The 24,686-nt window shown below is 47.8% G+C and overlaps 1 protein-coding gene across 1 annotated transcript; it reads left to right on the plus strand.

The window, feature by feature from the left end:
• Nucleotides 1-1,768: 1,768 nt before the first annotated feature.
• On the plus strand, nt 1,769-21,468 carry TRIM35 (tripartite motif containing 35). Its single transcript, XM_043927816.1, has 6 exons — nt 1,769-2,291; nt 13,465-13,560; nt 15,637-15,867; nt 16,189-16,211; nt 17,040-17,158; nt 18,677-21,468. Exons 1-6 carry the CDS (start codon nt 1,857-1,859, stop codon nt 19,252-19,254), a joined length of 1,482 nt encoding a protein of 493 aa, XP_043783751.1. The 5' UTR covers nt 1,769-1,856; the 3' UTR covers nt 19,255-21,468.
• The last annotated feature ends 3,218 nt before the right edge of the window (nt 21,469-24,686 follow it).

Below are 24,686 nucleotides of genomic sequence, written 5' to 3' on the forward strand. Positions count from 1 at the left end.
CATCCTGAACCCCTCTCCCATCTCCTTCCCCACCCCATCCCTCTGGGTTTTCCTAGAGCACTGGCTTTGAGTGCCCTGCTTCATGCATCGAACTTGCACTTGTCATCTATTTTACATATGGTAATATACATGTTTCAATGTTATTCATTCATATCATCCCACCCTTGCCTTCTCCCACAGAGTCCAAAAGTCTGTTCTTTACATCTGTGTCTCTTTTGCTGCCTTGCATATAGGATCGTTGTTACTGTCTTTCTAAATTCCATATATATGTGTCAATAAACTGTATTGGTGTTTCTCTTTCTGACTTCACTCTGTGTAACAGACTCTAGTTTCATACACTTTATTAGAACGGACTCAAATGCATTTTTATAGCTGAGTAATATTCCATTGTGTATATGTACCACAAATTTTTTAACCATTCATCTGCCGATGGACATCTTGGTTGCTTCCATGTCCTAGCTATTGTAAACAGCACTGAAATGAACACTCGGGTACACGTGTCTATTTCAATTCTGGTTTCCTTGGTGTGTATGCCCAGCAGTGGGATTGCTGGGTCGTATGGCAGTTCTATGTCCAGTTTTTAAAGGAATCTCCACACTGTTTTCCATAGTGGCTGTACCAGTTTGCATTCTCATCAACAGTGTAAGAGGGTTCGCTTTTCTTCACACCCTCTCCAGCATTTATTGTTTGTAGATTTTTTGATGGCATCCAGAGTGACATGATACCTCATGTATCATCATTTTGATTTGCATTTCTCTAATAATGAGTGATGCTGGGCATCTTTTCATATGTTTATTAGCCATCTATATGTCTTCTTTGGAGAAATGTCTGTTTAGTTCTTTGGCCCACTTTTTGATTGGGTTGAGAACCCAAAACTTTAACAATGCAGAGAGATCGCCTGAAGGGAAACATTGTCTCTCTCTTCCCAGGCTCTTCATCATAGAAACATCCTTGCAGTGACAGTTCAAAAATGGCAGTGTCTCTGGATAGCATACAGAAACACCATACAGGTGGAGAATTGTCATCCAGCAGAAACCGTTAATGAAAGGAATCCTACATCTGAATGCTGTAAAGTGATCAACCTGAGGCAAGTGGAGTGACTCAGACCTGCTGTACCTGGCAGGAAAATTCAGCCTGGACTGTAATTACAGTCCATAGCTAACTTTGCAGACGTCTTTTATCTCTATTTCACTCAGGAGGAAATAGATTTTGGAAAAGATTGTGACTCGCCCGCCTGTCCAAACAAGACAAGAATTGGGTCTTCTCAGAGGTCTTCCACTGCCCCCTGCTCTCAATTGTTTCTTCCTTACCCCAGCAGGCAGGAACTAAACAGGCCAAAATAAGTAAACAACTAATTCAAGGGCGGGCATAGTTCTTTCAAAGGGGCACTGCAAACTCAAGCAGCGAAAACGCTAACGACGCTGCAAGATCACACTCCACTTCGGAACCAAGAAGTAAGGAGCTCTGGCTTCTCCCACCTCACTGGCCTGAGATTTCCGGAAACTAAGGAAGTGGCTCCTAGACTTCATTTTCCATTTGAAATCGGAAGTAGGTTTCAATGCTACGGAAACCCTAGAGGACGGTTGTGTAGTTTCTTCTTGGCTAAGCTTGACCGGCACGCCTAGAACCCGCGCTGACCGCAGAGCAGATGGGCTCCGCCCCACTCTTCCGGGATTTCCCGAGCTGACCGGAAGTGGGGCGGAGCCCCCTAAGCACGCCCCGAGCAATTGGCCGGGGCCACTGTCGCTCGGTGCTCCGAACGGAAGAGGCTGGGCGCCTCTCATAGGGTCCCGCGAGCAGTCAGGCGGGTGGGAGGGACTGGAGCGAAAGTTACCGGCTCGAGAGCCGGGAAGGCTATGGAGCCGGACCCCGCCGCGTCCCCTGGGCCTTCCCGCTCCTTCAAAGAGGAGCTGCTGTGCGCCGTCTGCTATGACCCCTTCCGCGATGCCGTGACTCTGCGCTGCGGCCACAACTTCTGCCGCGCGTGCGTGACCCGCTGCTGGGAGGTTCAGGTGGCGCCCACCTGTCCGGTGTGCAAGGACCGCGCGGCCCCCGCCGACCTGCGCACCAACCACACCCTCAACAACCTGGTGGAGAAGCTGCTGCGCGAGGAGGCCGAGGGCGCGCGTTGGACCGGCCACCGCTCCCCGCGCCTCTGCCGCCTGCACCGCGGCCAGTTCAACCTCTTCTGCCTCGACGACAAGGAGCTGCTGTGCTGCTCGTGCCAGGCCGACCCCCGGCACCAGGGACACCGCGTGCAGCCGGTGAAGGACACCGCCCACGACTTTCGGGTAAGAGTTGCTGCTGGCGGGAGTTGGCCGAGCGCGCACGTGGACCGGAACCTAGCATCCTGACCGCCCTGCTCCAGCACTCCAGCCTGCCAGGGCTGGGTGTGCCCAGTCCCGTCCCTCTTCCGCCTGCCAGATCGCTGGTGCCTCCTCAGGACCCCATCTTCCCCTGGTAACATACAGAGCCTACATCGAGCACCGCCCAGGGGGTGAGATAGGAGAGGAGAGACTGTCACCAGGAAGTTTGAGAATTGGGATGACAGGATGTTCTCAAGACCGCCCGCCCATCTCTGAAGGGCTGAGGCCCTGCGCCCTTTCTACCAGGCGGGTGTGGCTCATGCTCATTTTAGAAGCACAGGTTGAGTAAGCCCAACAACCCTGGAATGTGGTAGACAGAGGGCAGAGGTGCAGCACCTGAAGTCCTGGTCAAGGATATGGAGCTTTTAGGTCTTCTTCCACATCCCCCACCTACTTTCTAGGCTGGCCCCATGTATTGGGTAGCTCTGGGGAGGCCTCTGGCCCTGGCCAGCTAGTTTAACCTGGATCACTCTCTCAGCATCCCCCATGGCTGGAGTTTCACTGGTTATAAATGAAGGAGCTCCAATATTTTGGCCACCTGATGTGAAAAGCCAACCCACTGGAAAAGACCCTGATGCTAGAAAAGATTGAGGGCAGGAGGAGAAGGGGACGACAAAGGATTAGATGGTTGGATGGCATCATCGACTCAATGGACAGGCGTTTGAGCAAACTCCAGGAGATGGTGAAGGACAGGGAAGCCTGGCATGCTGCAGTCCATGGGGTGCCAAAGAGTCGGACACGACTGAGTGACTGAACAACAACAAAAATAAAGGAGCAGCTTATAAGGAAAAACGAACATGAGGTTTTTGGCATAGGAAGGAAAATGATCAGGAAATCAGAGTTAGCCAGCTCAGGAGTTTTCAGAATTTTTGACCTTTGCTGGCCCATTGTTGTTCAGTTGCTCAGTCGTTTCTGATTGTGACCCCATGGACTGCAGCACACCAGGCTTCCCACAGTGAGGAATATTGTTTTCCATTGTGACTCAGAACAGCCACATGTATGTATCATGTTCTGTATCAGTGGAAACAAAAATTCTGTGAAAATCTCTGTTGTAGTCTGGCATTTTCTGTCATTATATTTTAAAAATTACATAGGCTGTAAAACATTATTTTATTACCTACTTATATCTACTCATACATAGGTCAGACCCACAGTTTGGAGAACACTGGTTAGCTAGTCTGAAGATGAGTGTATTGAAAATAAGTATTTCAAAAAGTTGAAAATATTCTATAAGAATGCTTGTTCTTCGGATACTGTTTTAGTTTGTTTTAATGCCTTTGTTGTAGTTGTTTAGTCACTAAGACGTGTCTGACTCTTTTATGACCCCATGAACTGTAGCTTACCAGACTCCTCTGTCCATGGGATTTTCTAGGCAATAATACTGGAGTGGGTTGCCATTTCTTTCTCCAGGGGGTCTTCCTGACTCAAGGATCAAACCCACGTCTCCTGCATTGACAGGCGGATTCTTTACCACTGAGCCACCAGGGAAGTTCATAATGAAAGTAGACAGTTCCATATACATTTTGGCAAAGTTCAAGTGAAGGAGAGTGTCATCAGCATGGTTACTTGAAGTGTTTGAACAGTGGTCCACAGCAATGCTTTTTCTTATTTCACCTGGCAGAACTGCCAGGTTCTGATTTCAGACAGCCGATGTATTAATAAGTGTGGGCATTCCGGGCATCCTGGGGCCTGGTGTCGAGGTAAGGGGACACCATGGATCACATCGTGATGAGTCACTGTGTGGCTGGCAGATATAGATCAGGAAGGTAGGTGGGGGTCAAGGCCAAGAACACTAAGACAGAACCTCCAGATGTGGGCTAAGCCAGGATTCAAGATCAGTGAGCCAGGTACCAGGAAGTACATATGGTCTAGTGACCTGTTACTGTTTATTCAACAGATGTCTTATACTGCTAGGCCCTGGGGATACTGCAGAACAGGAACTGAACAGTAATTCATACCTTCAAGGAGCTTTAAGCAGAGACCCAAGGAATACGGAGGTGTTAGGCAGGTGACTGTGGCTCAGATCATGAACTCCTTATTGCCAAATTCAGACTTAAATTGAAGAAAGTAGGGAAAACCACTAGACCATTCAGGTATGACCTAAATCAAATCCCTTATGATTATACAGTGGAAGTGAGAAATAGATTTAACGGACTAGATCTGATAGACAAAGTGCCTGATGAACTATGGATGGAGGTTCGTGCATTGTACAGGAGACAGGGATCAAGACCATCCCCATTGAAAAGAAATGCAAAAAGGCAAAATGGTTGTCTGAGGAGGCCTTACAAATAGCTGTGAAAAGAAGAGAAGCAAAAAGGAGAAAAGGAAAGATATTCCCATTTGAATGCAGAGTTCCAAAGAATAGCAAGGAGAGATAAGAAAGCCTTCCTCAGCGATCAATGCAAAGAAATAGAGGAAAACAACAGAATGGGAAAGACTAGAGATCTCTTCAAGAAAATTAGAGATACCAAGGGAACAATTCATGCAAAGATGGGTTCGATAAAGGACAGAAATGGTATGGACCTAACAGAAGCAGAAGATATTAAGAAGAGGTGGCAAGAACACACAGAAGAACTACACAAAAAAGATCTTCACGACCTAGATAAGGATGATGGTGTGATCACTCACCTAGAGCCAGACATCCTGGAATGTGAAGTCAAGTGGGCCTTAGAAAGCATCACTACGAACAAAGCTAGTGGAGGTGATGGAATTCCAGTTGAGCTATTTCAAATCCTGAAAGATGATGCTGTGAAGGCGCTGCACTCAACATGCGAGCAAATTTGGAAAACTCAGCAGTGGCCACAGGACTGGAAAAGGTCAGTTTTCATTCCAATCCCAAAGAAAGGCAATCCCAAAGAATGCTCAAACTACCGCACGATTGCACTCATCTCACACGCTAGTAAAGTAATGCTCAAAATTCTCCAAGCCAGGCTTCAGTAATACATGAACTGTGAACTTCCAGATGTTCAAGCTGGTTTTAGAAAAGGCAGAGGAACCAGAGATCAAATTGCCAACATCTGCTGGATCATTGAAAAAGCAAGAGAGTTCCAGAAAAACATCTTATTTCTGCTTTATTGACTGTGTCAAAGCCTTCGACTGTGTGGATCACAATAAACTGTGGAAAATTCTGAAAGAGATGGGAATACCAGACCACCTGACCTGCCTCTTGAGAAACCTATATGCAGGTCAGGAAGCAACAGTTAGAACTGGACATGGAACAACAGACTGGTTCCAAATAGGAAAAGAAGTACGTCATGGCTGTATATTGTCAACCTGCTTATTTAACTTATATGCAGAGCGCATCATGAGAAACGCTGGGCTGGAAGAAGCACAAGCTGGAATCAAGATTGCCAGGGGAAATATCAATAACCTCAGATATGCAGATGACACCATCCTTATGGTAGAAAGTGAAGAGGAACTAAAAAGCCTCTTGATGAAAGTGAAAGAGAGTGAGAAAGTTGGCTTAAAGCTCAATATTCAGAAAACTATGATCATGGCATCTAGTCCCATCACTTCATGGGAAATAGATGCGGAAACAGTGGAAAGAGTGTCAGACTTTATTTTTTTGGGCTCCAAAATCACTGCAGATGGTGATTGCAGCCATGAAATTAAAAGATGCTTACTCCTTGGAAGGAAAGTTATGACCAACCTAGGTAGCATATTAAAAATCAGAGATATTACTTTGCCAGCAAAGGTCCGTCTAGTCAAGGCAATGGTTTTTCCAGTGGTCATATATGGATGTGAGAGTTGGACTGTGAAGAAGGCCGAGCGCCAAAGAGTTGATGCTTTTGAACTGTGGTGTTGGAGAAGACTCTTGAGTCCCTTGGACTGCAAGGAGATCCAACGAGTCCATCCTAGAGGAGATCAGTCCTGGGTGTTCATTGGAAGGACTGATGCTGAAGCTTAAACTCCAGTACTTTGGCCACCTCATGTGAAGAGTTGACTTATTGGAAAAGACCCTGATGCTGGGAGGGATTGGGGGCAGGAGGAGAAGGGGACGACAGAGGATGAGATGGCTGGATGGCATCACCAACTTGGTGGACATGAGTTTGAGTAAACTCCAGGAGTTGGTGATGGATGGGGAGGCCTGGTGTGCTGCAATTCATGGGGTTGCAAAGAGTCAGCCACAACTGAGCAACTGAACTGAACTGAACTGCGCCAGGTGAAAGGGGACAGGGAAGGTATTTCAGGCAGTGGCATGTGTAACGGTCCAGAGCAGGGAAGCCAGATTTTCCAGTTACTTAGAGAATTTCAGAGTAAGAAAGAATGAGGATGGAGATTTAGAAGGAGCCAGGAGGTCCCAGGCTTGTCCTTTATCCTTAAGACTGTAGGGAGAGGACTTCCCTGGTGGTCCCATGGTTAAGAGTTCACCTTCCATTGCAGGGGGCGCGAGTTTGATCTCTGGTTGGGGGGACAAGATCCCACATGCCTTGAGTCCAAAAAAGAGAACCCCAAAACATAAAACAGAAGCAATATTTTAGCAAATTCAGTAAAGACTTTAAAAATGATCCACATCAAAACGAAAAAATCTCAAAAAAAAAAAAAAAAAAAGGACTGGGGAGTAATGGGAGTGTTTTAAGCAGAGGAAGGATGCATCAGAGCAGTGGGCACTCAGGACTGTGTCTGAGGGGCCCAGGAGTCCAGTCCCAAAGATCTGAGGAGTGTGCTCAGCCTGGTGCCAACTGGCTTCACTTGTGGCATCAGCTGTGCGCCAGGGCTGTCCTGAGTGCGGAGGCTGCCGAGGTCGGTAAACCAGAGCCCTCGCCCGGTGGAGCTGGGGGAAGTCAGCCAGCAGAGAGTCAGGTTGTAGTTCTGGATGACTGGAGTAGGTGGAGGTGTAGGGAGAGTAGCATGGGAAGGCAGGAGAGGTGAGAAGGGGCCAATGGGGAGCCCCCAGAAGCTTTTACATAGGGGTTTGGCAATTTGATTTGTGTGTTGGAGACTAGGTTGGCAACCACATGAGGAACTCCAGCAAAAATAACAACCATACCAGACAACATCTTTTTTTAAAAAAAATTATGTATCTGTCTGTGCTGAGTCTTTGTTGCTGCATGCAGGTTTTCTCTAGTTGTGGCAAGTAGGGGCCACTCTCTAGTTGCAGTGCATAGGCTCCGTTGCCCACACTTCCTTGCTCCACAGCGTGTGGGGTCTTCCCGGACCAGGGATTGAACCCGTGTCCCCTGCACTGGCAGGGAAATTCTGAACCACTGAGCCACCAGGGAAATCTGCAGCCAATATGTTTTGAGCACTTACTATGTACCAGCTACTCTTAAGTGTTTTTGTCAACACATTTAATCCTCACAAAAACTCTATGAGGTTGTGTCTTAGTTTCCTATTGCTGTTGTCATAAATTGCCACAAACTGTGGTTGAACACAGCACAGATTTGTTATCCCACAGTCCTGGAGGTCAGAAGTCCAAACATCAAGGTGTTGGCAGGACTCTGTGCCTTTTGGAGGCCAGAGGAGGGTTTCTTTCATTGTCTTGTCCAACTTTTGGAGGCCCTTTCCTCCGTCATCCTGAAGTACATCATTCCAGCTTCTGCTTCTGCTGTCTCATTGTCTTCTCTGACTCCTTCTTGGAAAAACCCTCATGATTACAGGGAGCCCCTGTGGACAATCCAGGATGATCTCCCCATCTTAAAGTCCATATTTTAATCGCATCTGCAAAATCCCTTTTGCCACATGAGGTAACACATTCCCAGGATTAGGACGAGGACATCTTTGTAGGAGGGTGTAGCAACCCACTGCCACTGCAGATTTCTTGACTGGAGAACCCCGTGGAAAGAGGAACCTGGCGGGCTACAGTCCATGGGGTCGCAAAGAATTGGATGCAACTGAGCACACATCCCTGGAGGAGCTGGTACTCAGCTTACTACACCTGAGTACTATTCTCCCCATTTTACAGACAGTAATATTGAGTCTCAGAGAGGCTAAGTAACTTGTCCAAAGTCAGAGCAGTTACTGTAGAGTTCACCTGGGGCCCTGCTCAGCTCTTACTCCAGTGAGGGACACTGATAGAACCTTCTCTGGTGTTGGGCTAAGGTCTTCCCTACCAGCCCACTTTTCCGGGAGCTGTGAGGGCAGCTGCCTCTGTGTGTGGGTTCTTAGAGGCTTGTGTGGATGAGGGCGCCCATCAGTGGGCCAGCAGGTATGGATTGAGTGCCTGCTCCATGCCAGGCAGTGTGCGCAGGGAAAGGACACGGCAGTCACTCAGTCGTGTCCGACTCTTTGTGACCCCGTGAACCGCAGCACGCCAGGCCTCCCTGTCCATCACCAACTCCTGGAGTTTACCCAGACTCATGCCCATCGAGTCGGTGATGCCATCCAACCTTCTCATCCTCTGTCGTCCCCTTCTCCTCCTGCTCCCAATCCCTCCCAGCATCAGGGTCTTTTCCAATGAGTCAACTTCGTCGCATGAGGTGGCCAAAGTATTGGAGTTTCAGCTTCAGCATCAGTGCTTCCAATGAACACCCAGGACTGATCTACTTTAGGATGGACTGGTTGGATCTCCCTGCAGTCCAAGGGACTCTCAAGAGTCTTCTCCAACACCACAGTTCAAAAGCATCAATTCTTCTGTGCTCAGCTTTCTTCACAGTCCAACTGTCACATCCATATATGACCACTGGAAAAACCATTGCCTTGACTAGACGGACCTTTGCTGGCAAAGTAATGTCTGATTTTTAATATGCTATGTAGGTTGATCGTAACTTTCCTTCCAAGGAGTAAGCATCTTTTAATTTCATGGCTGCAGTCACCATCTGCAGTGATTTTGGAGTCCAAAAAAATAAAGTCTGACACTCTTTCCACTGTTTCCGCATCTATTTCCCATGAAGTGATGGGACCAGATGCCATGATCTTAGTTTTCTGACTATTGAGCTTTAAGCCAAATTTTTTCACTCTCCTTTTTCACTTTCATCAAGAGGCTTTTTAGTTCCTCTTCACTTTGTGCCATAAGGGTGGTGTCATCTGCATATCTGAAGTTATTGATGTTTCTCCAGGCAATCTTGATTCCAGCTTGTGCTTCTTCCAGCCCAGCGTTTCTCATGATACGCTCTGCATATAAGTTAAATAAGCAGGTTGACAATATACAGCCATGACGTACTTCTTTTCCTATTTGGAACCAGTCTGTTGTTCCATGTCCAATTCTACCTGTTGCTTCCTGACCTGCATATAGGTTTCTCAAGAGGCAGGTCAGGTGGTCTGGTATTCCCATCTCTTTCAGAATTTTCCACAGTTTATTGTGATCCACACAGTCGAAGGCTTTGACACAGTCAATAAAGCAGAAATAAGATGTTTTTCTGGAACTCTCTTGCTTTTTCAATGATCCAGAGGATGTTGGTAATTTGAAAAGGGAAAGGACAGGGCAGTCCGATCCCCTGCCTTCTTGGAGTCAGGTGGGCATGATCAAATACGTGCATGCATCCTCAGTCGCTCAGGCATGCCTGACTCTTTTTCGACCCCATGGACTATAGCCCGCCAGGCTTTTCTGTCCATGGGATTCTCCAGGCAAGAATACTGGAGTGGGTTGCCATTTCCTCCAGGGGATCTTCCGGACCCGTTTCCTGCATTGGTGAGCAGATTCTTTACCGCCTGTGCCACCAGGGAGCAGGGGATGAGAGCCTCTGCCTTTGCAGAGCAAGCCTTCATTCTGTCTGCAGTTTATGGAGCATCAGTGTGCTTGGTGAGAGGACCGGGCATGAGGACCTACCCCCAGGAAGCCTGCAGCCTTTCCAGGAATGTGAGACACTGATGCTGGTATGAAGTGGAGGTGCCCATGGAGGGGCAACTAAACCACACTGGGGAAGTCAAGGCAGTGTTCTAGAGGAAGTGAGGGAGGGGCCCAAGTCCAGTTTTCAAGGCCATGTGGGATGGTTGAGTGAAGCAGGTGGGGATCGGACAGAAGCCGCTGTCTATGTGAAAGGACGTGCTGTAAAGCTTTAAATACTGTAGGAGATTATCTTTATGACCTCAGCGGAGGGAGGTATTTCTTAAAACCAAGGAGCACTAATTCTGATTTGTCACCTTGTGACACAATGCTGCTGATCTTGATCTTCACATAAATGGGATGAAACTGTATGTACTTTCCTGCAAAATAATATATACATATACTTTTTGACTTATCTATGTATATGTATCAGTAATTTGTTCCTTATTTGTTGCTAAGTAGCTTTCCACATGTAAAAGTTAAAATGTTAATTGCTCAGTCGTGTCTGACTGTTTGTGACCCCATGGACTGTAGCCCACCAGGCTCCTCTGACCATAGAATTTTCCAGGCCAAAATATTGAGTGGATTGCCATTGCTTTCTCCAGGGGATCTTCCCGACCCGGGGATTGAACCCGGGTCACCTGCATTGTAGGCAGTTTCTTTACTGTCTGAGCCAGCAGGGAATGTCTGAGCCAGCAGGGAAGCCCAGCTTTCCATTTAATAATATCATCATTTATTCACCCATCTCTTGTTGATCGACATTTGGGTCATTTCCAATTTTTGATTTTCCTTAAGTTTTTAAGATGCGTTGTTCAGTTAGACATGTATGGGAGGAAATTTTCATTAACATACTAGGTTATTTAAGGAGTTGGGCAAAGTATGGCCAGAATTAAAAGTGTTTATTCTCCAGAATTAAAGACATTGACAGTATGTTTGATGTCAACAAATTTGGAAATAAGATGGCACATTTGACAACACAAAAGACAATTGGACAACACAGTAGTAGCTCCCTTAATGACACAGGTTGGGTAATATTGTGGTTAACACTGTGGCCTTTATTTTGGGGCAATTCTGCAGAGCCTGGTTCTGCTGCTAACTATAATTTTGGCAAGTTACTTAATTCTTCTGGGCTTCTTTTCTCTTCTATGTGTTAGGAATATAGTGCCTATCTCGCAGAGATGTAAGAATTCAGTAGAATGATATCTGTAAAGGACCTGATTTAGGGCCTTGTGCAAAGTGCATGCTCAGTAATAACTGTTCATTAGTGATAATACAGACTTTCCAGGCGGTGCTAGTGATAAACAACTTGCCTGCCAGTGCATGAGACATAAGATATGTGGGTTTGATTCCTGGGTCAAGAAGATCCCCTGGAGGAGGGCACAGGAACCCACTCCAGTATTCTTGCCTGTAGAATCCCATGGACAGAGGAGCCTGTCAGGCTATGGTCCATGGGGTTGCAAAGAGTCAGACACGACTGAGGCGACTTAGCCCAGCACACAGATAATACAATCTTCGGTAACTCTCACCAGTGAGCAACTCAGAGAAGGGCACATATTAGGACTGGGACTTGCTGAATTAAAGCAGAACTCTCCAATGATTAAAAAGTTTGAGAAAGACAAGGGACTGTTACCCACTTCCTTCTTCATTGCCCCATAATTCCCTAACTCGAGGTTGAAGGGCAGAGGGTCAGGGGTGTGTTCTTTGGGGCCAGCACACCCCTGGGTAGCGTGTGTTGGCAGTTGCTTCACCCCTGACATTCACAATTATTTCACAAATAATGGAATTTTTCTTGGGAATAATATTACATAACTTTGCTTCAGAACATCTTGTCCCATCAAATAACACATTGGGATGACATTTCAGTGGTTTTGTGGGACACTCATGCTGATGTTATTTTGTTATTGAAGTGACACACTTCAGAGATATTACAGAAAACAATATTTTTTAAAAGTCTGTTAAATATTGTCAAGAAGACCATAAGGATGACCAGAATGAATTGAAAAGAAAGCTAAACCTGCAGTAAAGGAAACCACTGTTTATTTTCTGTAGAAGCGTGGCTGAAAGACTACACTGTGGGGGAGGACCCATGGGCTAGTTATGTACTGCTCTGTGACAGGTTACTCCCACATAGTGGCCTCAAAGAAAAGTGTCTGCCGTCTCATGGTGTCTGTGGGTCAGGAATCTGGCATGGCCGGATGGGTGTTTCTGCCTCAGGGTCTCAGAGGTGCTGCAGTGTGGACCAGGGCCGTGGTCTCATCCGAAAGCCCGAGGCGGCCAGGATCCCCACTCAGGCTCACGTGTGTGGTTGGCAGCAGGATGCAGGTCTTCATGGGCTGTTGGTTGGACACCCTTACTTCCTAGCCCCATGGGCTGCTCCGCTGGTTGGATCACTTCCATCTGAGGGTGAGAGAGCAAAAGAGGGTGAGAAAGTGTCCGTGCAGGCTTTTTGTCACCTCAGCTCATCTCCCGTCACTTTTTCCATATTCTGTTGATTAGAGGGAAGTCTTTTGTAGATCCAGCCCTCAGGGAGGGGCTTTCAGCAGTGCAGTACTGGGAAGTGGGGATCCTTAGGGCCATTTCCAAGGGACATTGATGTCCCTCCCACATGTAGAGCACACTCACCCCGTCCCAGGATCCCCAGTCGTCTTGTCCCATTTCAGCATTAGCTCAAAGTCCAGGATCTTGTCATTTAAACCAGGCCCAGGTGGGGATGAGGCTTTAGGGACTAAAAACACAGCTTGAATTTACCACTCTGTTAACTATTTACATAGCGTTTACATTGTACTTACAACTGCTTACACAGACTTTTACACTAGCACTGAAGCATTTTTACATAAGGGACTTGAACATCCTGGGATTTCAGTATCTGTGGGGATCCTAGAACCAACCCAGGATGACTGTGGTTTAGACAAGGTCCTGTGGGAAGAACTTGGTCAACCTCATGATCAGACCTGTTCTTTCATGACTGTAAACCAGTGCAGTTCACGAAGTTGTGAAGGGGGCCTGTGAGCACATTGTTGACCCCCAGCTCGGGTTCACTGCTCCGCCTGCACCAGCTTTAGGCTTTGCAGGATGTCCTTTTGTTCTGTCCTGTGACCAGCATGGGAACTAGTCTCTACCTCCTCAGCTGTTTGCCCATCTGTATCGGGTATAAACAGAGGTGCTGGGTTAGAGGGTATCGGAGGCCCTTTGTGCCCTGATGGTGTATACATCAGGTGCAGGGTCAGAGCTGTGCTTTCCCCACTGTGTCCCCCAGCATGTGGCTGGACCGGGTTCAGTAAATAATGGTCGAGTGGCTCCCACGCTGAAGTGCACCTCCAGCTGTGATGTGGCATGCTGCCTCCCTGCCTGGCCTCCATCCCTAACTCACCTCCTCCTGGTCCTTCTTGGCAGGCCAAGTGCAGGAACATGGAGCACGCGCTGCGGGAGAAAGCCAAGGCTTTCTGCGCGATGCAGCGCTCCTATGAGGCCATCGCCAAGCACAATCAGGTGAGTGAGCACTGGGGCTGAGGGTGCAGACGGGTACCTCTGGGACTTCTGTGGGGCAGAGGTGCGGGTGGGCTGGCCCTGGCCATGGTCAGCCTTCATCAGCCCTGCTGGCGAGCACAGCTGTGCCCTTGGATGCTGACTGTGACTTCGTGGCATCTTTAAACACCTGGGCGTGGCCATGCCAGCAACCACCGAGTGGCTTCCGCAGCCCCCTGTGCCTGTGAACTCAGACTGATCACAGGTGCCGTGCTGCACCACCTGCTGGGGTGCTCAAACCAGCGACGCCCCCATTCTCACACCTCACGTCCACTGTCTCCAGAATGCACCTGTCCACTGAGCGCTCTCTCCACTGCCAGCATCTGTTCCAGGTCCCCGTCACCGCTGCCTGCCCTCCTACCTGGGCCCTGTGCTTTTGCTTTTATATGCAGTCCACACTCCTTGCAGTGGACTGATCTTTTAAATAAAATAGATGGGTTCTGTCACTCCTCTGCTTAAAACTGTCCAGTTCAAGCTCCTCACCAGGGCCTCGAGGGCCCTCATCCAAGCCCCATGCCGCCAGCTTCCTCTCCCCCCAGGCGTGGCCCGTACCGACTGCCTGGCCGGCCTGGTGTGGGATGCAGTGGGGATGCCTGTGTTGTGTCCATATGTCCAAGAGACAGCCCCTATCTGTGCATCCAGCTGCTGTAGAATTCTCACGTAGTTGTGGAGAGTCCAGGATTCTGGCTTGACTAACGCTTTTCCTCTCAGTTCAGTCCATCCTGGTAGATGAGAGGTGAAAGTTTGTGTCTTCCCCTTTACTGAGAGGCTCCATGGCCAGTGTGAGGCTGGCTGGAGCTGGCTTTGCACTGGCTGGCTTTTCCTGCCCACTCTGTTTTTTATCCCCCTGTGTGATAAGAATCCTCCCAATTTCACTCTCTCCCACTGTGCATTGCCAGTCTTCTTACTGATGTTCCAGCAGTGCCGTCTCCGCCTTTGCTTTTCTTTGGCTATTAGTAAGTGTGTGCTTCCTTTCATAAGAATAACAGCCATCTGTATTTCTTCTGTGAATATTCACATTCTTTTTCTTGGGATGTTTGTCTTGTCTTCTTACAGAGACTTAAGAGCACTTTGTATATGAAGAATAACAATCTCATATATGTTGGAAATATTTTTCTAGTTTATCCCTTTTCAATAAATCGTGCATGCTCAGTCTTGTCCAACTCTTCGCGACCCCATGGACTGTAGCCCTTCAGGCTCCCGTCAATGGGATTTTCCAGGCAAGAATACTGGTGTAGGGTTCCATTTCCCCCTCCAGGGGATCTTCCTGACCTAGGGATTAAAGCCTTGTCTCCTGCATTGGCAGACAGATTCTTTACCACTGTGTCATCTGGGAGCCCTTTCAATAAATCATTCCCCTCCCCTTTTGGTCATTTCCTCCTGTTCAGTGAATCATTTTGTCATGTTAGCATGTTATAGATTCAGTTTTGAAATACTTTCTACTATTTTTTTGGGTAAGCATCTACCGTATCTATCAAATTTGAAGTCCTAATATTGGAAGGGAAGTGATTTTTAAAAATCGTTGCTGTTTGCAACAGTTCATTTCTGTGATTCAGAGTTTCCCTCACTATCGTACAACCTATGCAGGTACAAAATATTTTTGAGGAATTTATAGAATTACAGTTGTCCTCTATCAGCATTGATTTTGTTTTATTCATTTATCTAAACAATCTCATTATGCTGTTTGACTTTTTTATTTAAAACATTTCTTTTTTAAAAAAACTTTTGGCCGTGCTCCGGGGTCTTCGTTTTGGTGGACCAGCTTCGTTGCCCCGAGCCATACAGGATCTACGTCCCATGCACTAAGAGGGGATTCTCAACCACTGGACCACCAGGGAAGTCCCTATGGTGTTTGACTTACTTTAAACTTAAAAATAGGTGCTAAGAAAGCTGCATCTATATTTTATCTTCGGAGGTTCTGCACGTGATTTCTTTTAAAAAAAAATAGAGTTCCTTCGCTGAACACCTGGGGTCACCGGCTGCATGATGGCTGAGGCTCCGCCCCACCTCTCCCCCGCCCGGCCCCGCCCTATGCTGCAGGTGGAGGCTGCCTGGCTGGAAGCACGGATCCGGCGGGAATTTGACAAGCTCCGCGAGTTCCTGCGCATGGAGGAGCAGGCCATCCTGGACGCCATGGCCAACGAGGCAAGGCAGAAACAGCACCTGGCAGAGGAGAAGATGAAGCAGCTGAGGGAGGACACGGAGGCCTTGGCCCACGAGATTGAGCGGCTGCAGATGGAGATGAAGGAGGATGACGTTTCCTTTCTCATGGTGAGGAGTGCAGCGTCCAGATCTAGTGACAGGGGCCAGATGTCAGGGGCCAGTGGGGACCCTGAGATCAGCAGCTCTGGCTATATTGTTTTATAAAGTATCTATTTATTTATTATTTTAAAATATTTATTTTGGGGGTGGTATTGCCATCTTAACAATATTATTAATAATTTAATTATAGCAATATTAACCTTGACATTATTAATTTAATAATATTAAACTTCTGATCCATGAACATGGGATATATGACTCCTTTTGAGGTCAGAGATTTATATGTTTCCTCTGTGTCTACGTTTGTGTGTCTGGTTTTTTCTTTTTCAGAAACACAAGAGCCGAAAACGCCGGTAAGTTGCCAAGTCCAGTAGAGGGAGGGGAAGCATAGGCAGAAATATCAGGGGTGCAGCCTCAGATGGCCCCCAGGCCAGGCAGGTGGTGAAGCCAGCTGGTGCGTACTGAGGCAGCAGTGGGACCGGCCAAGTGGAGAGTCCTTTTTCAAGACACCGACTTCCAGTCTGCCCTGGTGTAGTGTTGTCTTCCTGAGGGTGGCGTGTGACCATCTACTATGTGGGGGGAGATTGTCATCCTGCATGGGGCTCGTAGTTCTCTGACGGTCAGCCCAACATTTAACCTTGTTTCTTGGTCAGCCTCCTCCCTCTGACAGTCTCAGGACATACTGGTTTGTGTTGACGGTTGTTGGGGTCACGGAGATGAATATGGAATAATTGTGTCCCAGTCAGAGCTGTACAAAGATGGAAGAGAATGCTTTAGGTGGTAGTGAATCCCCTGTCACTGGATGTGTTCAAACAAAGACCAGTGACACTTTCAAAATGTGGGACTAGAGGGCCCCTAAGGTGCCTTCCGACTCAGACATCCTATGAGCGGATATATGTGTATCATTTCTGCTCACACGCAATGAAACCTTGTCTGAGAATCTCCTGTTTATATTTATCCTGGCGAGGGCAGGAAGGGCTCTGGTACTGAATCCTGAAGGGTGTGAGCTGCCCAATTGGCTCCCGGTTCTTCTCCCATCAGAGCCCAGTGTAGGTTTGTCTTGAGTAAGGCAGCCAGGGAATGTAGGCCTGAGGCAAGGGATCCTGTTTCCAGCTGACCCAGTTAGGCCCAGAACACCTGGCCCTGGCCTTGCCCCCCCAAGCCCACTTCTCCTTTCCCAGCCTCTTCTGCACAATGGAGCCGGAGCCCATCCAACCCGGCATGCTCATCGACGTCTGCAAGTACCTGGACTCCCTGAAGTACCGCGTCTGGAGGAAGATGGTTATGTGTGTCGAATCTGGTGAGTGGAGGCCCCAGGCAGGTGTAAGAGGCTGGAGGAGGTCTCACTGGGCAGAGGGCCAGCTGAACTCACTCCTTCGCGCCTCCTGCCCCATAAGACCTCCTCTTCCCCGCACTGGTCACTTTTCCAGCCTCTTTCACTCAGGTCCCTGTGCCCTGCTCCACTCCATGTCCTGCTGCTCAAACCATTCCTGACAGAGCACCTTCCTCTTTTGGGTCGTGACACTTGGCCACCTCTCCGGAAAGAGCAGCTGACTTCCCTTTCTATTCAGAACCATATTGTATATATAATGAAAGAGAAGAGCTCCTCAGTTTAGGGCCGCCTCTCCCAAGGTGATTCTAGCCCATGCAAGTCACTGTGGACTGAATGTGTCCCCGACCGAATTCATATGTTGAAGGCCTAACATCCATGTGATGGAATTTGAAAGCAGGGCCTTTGGGAGGTGATCATAGTTAGAATTGATCATGTGGATGGGGCCTTCTGATGATCAGATTAGTGCCCTTTTAAGAAGAGACACCAGAGAGCTGGCTTCTTTTCCATCTCTCCCTCTGCTTTATAAGGACACAGTAAGAAGGCAGCCATCTATAAACCAAAAAGAGGGCCCTCATCAGAATCTAAGCATGCTGGAACCCTGGTTTCAGAATTCCAGAAGCAGAACCATGAGAAATAATTGTAAGCCACCCCATCTCGGATACATTTGCAGTAGCATCCCAGACTGAGACATGATTTTATGGGGAGAAATGTCAGTGACCAGGGCCATGTCACATGCTTTTCTAAGGTGGTACAGGCATCTTGTGAGGTTCACTGGCTTCCTGTGGCTATCCTCACAAAAGACTGAAGTCTGGATGCTTTAAAAATGACAGAAGTTTATTCTCATGGTTCCAGAGGCTAGAAGTCTAAAGCCAAGGTGTCCGCAGGGCCACACTCCCTCTGAAACCTGTAGGGGAGGATCCTTCTTTGCTTCTTCCTAAATTTTGGTATTTTCTGGTGAGCTCAGCGCAGGCAGTTGCAGCACTGTGACCTGTGCCTCCATCATCAGAGGGCTTTCCCCCCCATGTGACTGGTTTTCTTTTTTATAAGGACAAGAGTTATATTGGATCAAGGGCTCCCTCTCTTCCCATCTGATCTCATCTTAAATTGTTAACATCTGCAAGAACCTCATTCTCAAATAAGGTCACCTCCTGAGATGCTGGGGTTAAGACTTCAACATAGCTTTTTTGTAGGGCACATTTTTTTTTTTGACTTTATTTTGTATTGGGGTGTAGCCAATCAACAATGTTGTGATAGTTTCAGGTGAGCAGTGAAGGGACTCAGGCATACATATACATGTATCCATTCTCCTCCAAACTCCCCTCCCATCCAGGCTGTGCAGGGCACATTTCAACCCATAATGCCACCCCCAGCCCAGGGCAGCCCCTTTTGTTCATTGGGCCAGGTGGAACACAGTGGGTCAGTTTAGGGGGACCCGAGGCCACAGGCTGGTCTGATTTCCCCACTCTCTTCCCTCTCTGCGCCCAGTGCCTTTCAGCCTTGATCCCAACACCGCGGCTGGCTGGCTCTCCGTGTCCGACGACCTCACCAGCGTCACCAACCACGGCTACCGGGTGCAGGTGGAGAACCCGGAGCGCTTCTCGTCGGCACCCTGCCTGCTGGGCTCCTGCATCCTGTCGCAGGGCTCACACGCCTGGGAGGTGGACCTGGGGGCGCTGGCCAGCTGGCGCGTGGGGGTGGTGCGGACGCGACAGGATGCGTGCACCGAGGGCCACGCGCACAGCTGCTACCATGACACGCGCTCGGGCTTCTGGTACGTGGGCCGCACGCAGTGCGTGGACGGCGACCACTGCGTGACCTCGGACCCCGCCACGTCGCCGCTGGTCCCCGCCATCCCGCGCCGCCTGCGCGTGGAGCTGGAGTGCGAGGAGGGCGAGCTGTCCTTCTATGACGCTGAGCGCCACTGCCACCTGTATACTTTCCACGCCCGCTTCGGGGAGGTGCGGCCTTACTTCTACCTGGGCGGCTCGCGGGGTGACGGGCCCCCGGAACCACTGCGCATTTGCCCGCTGCGCATCACCATCAAGGAGGAGCTGGACGGCTGAGGACCCCCAGGCCCGCCGGACTCCGCTTGTATCCAGCAGTCGGTCCCAGTTCCTTGCTGTCCCTTCCCAAAGCCACGCTCGCCTTGGTACCTCTCTACCGCCTGCCTTCTTACCAGGATCTTCCCATTGACCTACCCTGTCATTTTCTGTGGCTCCAGGCCACGGGCCTCTCCCTCCCTTTTTTTTGTCGCTTCTCTCCCCTTATTTGAAGTCAGCCAGAAGACACTTCCTGGGTCAGGCTTTTCCAAAGTTGTGGCATCCTCTGGATGTGAATTTCCTGATCCAGATTCTAAGATTTCTGGGGATAATGTTTGTTTCTAGAATGGGTCTGTTTAAAAAAATGTAGGTTTTTTGTTTTTTTAAAATCATTTTCCAAGTGTGGTGAGGCCAGCAGATGGGAGGGGACTGCTGTTGAAAAGAGTTTGTTACTTACAGTTCCTAGGAGAAGGGGTGCTGCGGTGGGGCGGTGGAGGGGACCAGGGGACGCACCAGAGTCCTTAGGAGGCAAGGGGCGTGCCTTGCATGGACAGGAACAGAGGAGGCAGGGTGCTGGGTGAGTGGGTTTATGGTCGGCAAATCTGAATACTTTTCACAGGTTCTGGGGCATAGCGGCTGCCCCTAGTTGTCCTGAAACCTGAATGTGGGTTGATTGTGCATGTGTGTGTGCTCAGTCATGTCCAACTCTTTGTGACTTTATGAGCTGTACCCACCAGACATCTCTGTCTGTGCAGTTTTCCATTCAAGAATCCTGGAGTAGGTTACCATTTCCTATTCCATGAAATCTTCCTGATGCAGGGATTGAACCCGCATCTCCTACATTGGCAGGCAGCTACTTTACCGCTGAGCCACCTGGGAAGCCTGTGGGTTAATTAGCCCAGGGGATTATTGGCTTGGAGTGTGGAGCCCGGTGCCAGCTTGGCACAGGTGGTTGGGGTACCGTCTTGCATGTAAAAGGTTGACTGCATTCAAAAGGTGTACTCACAGGGGAGTTGTTTGCTGTCTGCAGGAACTTGCTAGCCAGGGAAGCCCCAGGAGCCAGAGTGTCAAGAATTCAGAAAAGAAGAAAATATGGTTATTCCAGCACCATTGCCATGGCTTTGGGCAGGACCCATGCCCTGGCTTGTCTGTCACTTTATACCGGTATTTAAAGCTGCTCCGTGGGCCTCGGTGGGGCCCTTCAGGGCGAGGGTGGGGACAAGGCTGCCCATCCAGTCGGCTCTAACTTACAGATTAAGACTTCTTGCACAGTTTCCTCTGAACAGAGTTTCCAGAGCACTTTAAAAAACAATTTAAATACGCTTTTCACTTTCCTCATGTGCAGATGAGATAGTAGATCTGGAAGGTGATGGATGTGCTGCAGTCGTGTGGAGGACCTTTCTCTGGCTCCTCTCTCAGGTACAGGAGGAGGAGGAGAGGGGCCCTCTGTGTTAGGACGGAAGGGAGGCGGTTCTGTCCAGGGAGGGGTTGGTGTCAGGAACGAGGAGGAGGGGGCTCCAGGACTCTGGTCTTTGCTGACCTCAGCCTGCTCATTCTTGTTCTACTGCCTTTTACATCATCCTGATTTCTTCTACCCCAACTGTGCCTCCAGATTCCTATCCCCACATTTTCGTCTTCACACATGCCTATGGAGAGTTTTTAATTGTTACCTCACTGTGTCCTGGGACAGGGAATGTCTCCCCATAGGAGCAGTGTTCTAATGAAGGTGTTTTCTTTACTGAAGACTCACAAACTTTCTCCTGCTTGTGTCTCTTGGTTCACCGAAATGGACATTTTAAACAGAAATGATGATTCAAAACTAAAAATTGGTTATAAGTGTGATGTGTCCATCATTGGTGGCCAGGGGAGGGAGGTGGTAGGATATATCACTGAGTCAAGGGGACCATGTACAGGAGAGGGGTGAGGATGTTGGCAAAGGGGTGGATGTGAGCTGAGCGGCCCCTCTAAAGATGCTCAGACTCAGCAAAGCTCAAGGCACTTTGGACCCAACACATCTGAGTCCAGTATGCACTTTCTGCCATAAAGTATTTTATCTAGCCCATCAAATGCAAATCACTACCTAATAAATCTTGATCTGAAACTATTTTGTTAGTTGTTGTAAACTTTTAAAAATGTTTTTCCTTTCCACCTGAGGTGTTGGAAGGGCTTTGTTTTGATTTTACAGGATATTGTGGATTGCCTAGGCCCCTTTTTACCAAAATAAAGTGAGCCAAAGCACACTTTTTTTTTTTTTTGACATTTTCCTTTCAGTGTTCTCATAAGCAAAAAATTTCATTCACCTTGTAGCATGTATTCAGTGTTTTTGTTTTTGTCATTGGATAATCTATTATATGGATATATACTGCATTTTACTTACCAACTCTTTGGTTGGTGAAAACATTTTGATTGTTTTCACTTTTTGCCATTATGAATAATGCTGCTGTAAACATTTATGTGCAAGATTTTGTGTGGACATGTGTTTTTTGTTCCCTTGGATAGGTAACTGGTACAGACTTGCTGGATCATGTGCTGACTCTTGTTTAACCTTTTGAGGGACTGCCAGGCCATTTTTCCAGTGTGGCCGCACCTTTGTATGGTCTTACCAGTAATGTAGCGAGGTTCCAGTTGGTCCATATCCTCATTAGCACTTGTTACTGTCCGTCTTTTAACTTGGGCATCCTAGTAGATGTGAGGTCTATCTCATTGTAGTTTTGACTTGGATTTCCCTAATGCCTCATGGTATCGAGCCTCTTTTCAGGTGCTTATTGTCCATTTGTTTACCTTCTTAGGAGAACTGACTTCAGATCCTTTGCCCATTTTAAAATCTTTTTTTGTTGTTTTTACTATCCAGTTGCGAGAGTTCTTCATACATTCTAGATACAAGTCCCTCATCAAGTACATGATTGCCAGAAATTTCTACCACTCTGTGGTTGTATTTTCACTTTCTGGAAGGTGTCCTTTGAAGCACAAAAGTTTTCATTTTGGGGTCCGGTTTATTTTTCTTTTTGTTGTTTGTGTATCCTTTGACATTGCCCTTAAGCCAGTCGATTCCAGGTTCTAGGTCTTGGCTCAGGCATGGGCAGCCATCTCAGCATGGGTAGCTGTTGTGTTGACAAGGAGCCCTAGTTCAGGAGCCCATTCTTCCCTTGAGCCCTCCTACCCATGCGATGTGATAATTGAGTGTGTGCATGGGAGCCCAGGTAAGCTGTATCTGGAAGTTTTATAAGCTGGCAGCATCTTTGGTAAAGAGAAAGCAGCCGGAACCAGAAATCCAGATTCCTATACCCAAGTCCCAACCGTATGATTTATGAGCTACTGAGCCTTTAAGCCTCTGCTCCCTCATCTAAATGAGGATTTAGGGTACCTACCTCAGGTTGTTGTAGAGATTAAATAAGGGGATTTGGGGGGCACACATACTTTGTATTATGTCCTAAACATACTATATAGACTCAGTGCGTGTTGGCTAATTCTTCAGAAAGTGGAAGATTTTGAATGCTGACATTATGATTCATGTTAATGAAAAACCCCAAAGGAAATTGAGAAATGAACTTACATTGGGAGTGCTTAAATTTCTTGAGACTGGAAGGTTATAAACATAAAACTTACATTTATTAAAAACAACATGGGTAAATTGTGATGTTGTAATGACTTGAGAAGACTAGGATTTATAATATAGACATGCAACACACAATTTGTCTCTAAATTTGTGTGTGTTGTTTGGTGAGATCACCCACTTATGTGGCTGTAGATTCAAAAGGTACAAAAGAACAGCCTCTCCCACTTCTGCCCAGACACTCAGCTCCCTTCTTTGTGGACAGTCATATTACCATGAAAAAAATCCTTCCAGAGGGATTTCATGTACAGCAGTATGCTGTTGTGAGTATATTCTGGTCCCCCCAATGCACTGTAATTTGGAAGCAGATACTTTGGGGGGCTCCCCTGGTGTCTCAGTGGTACAGAATCCATCTGCCAGTGCAAGGAGACATGGGTTCGATCCCTGGTCCAGGAAGATCCCACATGCCAGGGAGCAGCTAAGCCTGTGCGCCGCAGCAGCTGAATCTACCCCTAGAGCCTGTGCTCTGTAACGAGAAGCCACAGTGAGAAGCCTGTGCTCACAGCAACTCGAGAAAAGCCTGCACAGCAGCGAAGACCCGGCACAACCAAAAATAATAAACAAAAGCAGATACTCCAGGTCTGCATCTCTAAGCAACCCAACAAAAGGAGACAACTCAAAGGATGTTATTAAGATAATTTCCTCCCCTCTAAGAGGAGGTTTGTCATGGATGTTTTCATGTAGTCAGTTCAACTGGTGCATTCAGCTTCTTGTTTATTTCACCCTAAGGTTTTAAAACAGGGAAAAAACAAAGTGGAATTTAGCTGCTCATGACATGGAAGACAAACCTTACACTTGAGACCTCAGCATACGTTTTTAAAATCTCAGTCCTTACCAAGGTATCTAGTGACCTACATAGCTAGTGTGTTAGTGGGGGATGAATGACCTGGGTTCAAAGTCTGCCTCAGCCACTGTGTGACCTTGGGATAGTTACCTAACTTCTCAGTGCCTTAGTTTCATTATGTGAAAAATGGAGATCTTAAGATGAATGGAGATAATAACCTACCTCATAAGGTGGTCATGAGATTAAGTGAGCAAATGTGTAAAATAGGACAAGGTCTGACATGGACTTGGCAGTTGAGAGTTCACTGTTGTTTTACTTGGCTGTGCCACTATAGAGCTCTGGTACTTCAGATAAAGCCATTCAACTTCTTATCTGTAAACAGGGAAATGGGACATGTGCACGATTTTTGAAGGTCTTTTCCAGTTCTAATGTCCTTTGGTTTGCAATTTGTGTCACTAGCAAAGGCTGGTATCCTGCACACAGTAGGGGCTGCTGATTCCAGGTGCTGCAGCTGACCAGCATTCAAGAACCTGAGTGTGGTTTGGTATCAAGTCTTGGGAAATTGTTCCTAAGATTAGTAATCAATCATGCACAATAAAATTGGTCAGTCATGTTTCACAGATGGTTCATGTGCTTGTATGTGTGTGATTGAAGATGTCAAATATTGACTCGAGTGCACCATAAATATGATCTTTGTGGCCTCAGAGCTGCTGGATTGGGCAAAAGATGACCGTTCGTGGTGGGGACTATAGCAGGTCCCTTCAATTTTCAAAAAGAAAATGCATCTTCTTACAAGCTTCTGTGCCTCCTCTTCCTTCCCCAGCCACACCTGGAGCACCCAGCAAGACGGATCACCGGCTTGATTGAAGCCTGCTTCCCCAGCACGTGGGAAGTGCTCCTGTGGGTGCCACCAGTCCCTGTCTGTGGGTGTTGCTTGGGTGGGTTTCTTTCTCTAGGGAACGGGCTGAGGGTGGGAAATTCAGGTTTCTATGGATACTGGGCTAGCTGGGATTTGCAACTTGTATTTCAGAGATAGTCTGGGAACAACGTGGGCTCGGA

Source organism: Cervus elaphus, chromosome 16 (genome assembly GCF_910594005.1).
Source record: "Cervus elaphus chromosome 16, mCerEla1.1, whole genome shotgun sequence".
In the NCBI taxonomy this organism is placed as follows: domain Eukaryota; kingdom Metazoa; phylum Chordata; class Mammalia; order Artiodactyla; family Cervidae; genus Cervus; species Cervus elaphus.

Excerpts from the sequence above, each read along its gene's own strand:
- TRIM35 (XM_043927816.1), top strand. The coding sequence starts at position 1,857 with ATGGAGCCGGACCCCGCCGCGTCCCCTGGGCCTTCCCGCTCCTTCAAA. Across the intron at positions 15,868-16,188 it reads ATGACGTTTCCTTTCTCATG|AAACACAAGAGCCGAAAACG; the intron begins GTGAGGAGTGCA and ends TTTCTTTTTCAG. Across the intron at positions 17,159-18,676 it reads GGTTATGTGTGTCGAATCTG|TGCCTTTCAGCCTTGATCCC; the intron begins GTGAGTGGAGGC and ends CTCTGCGCCCAG.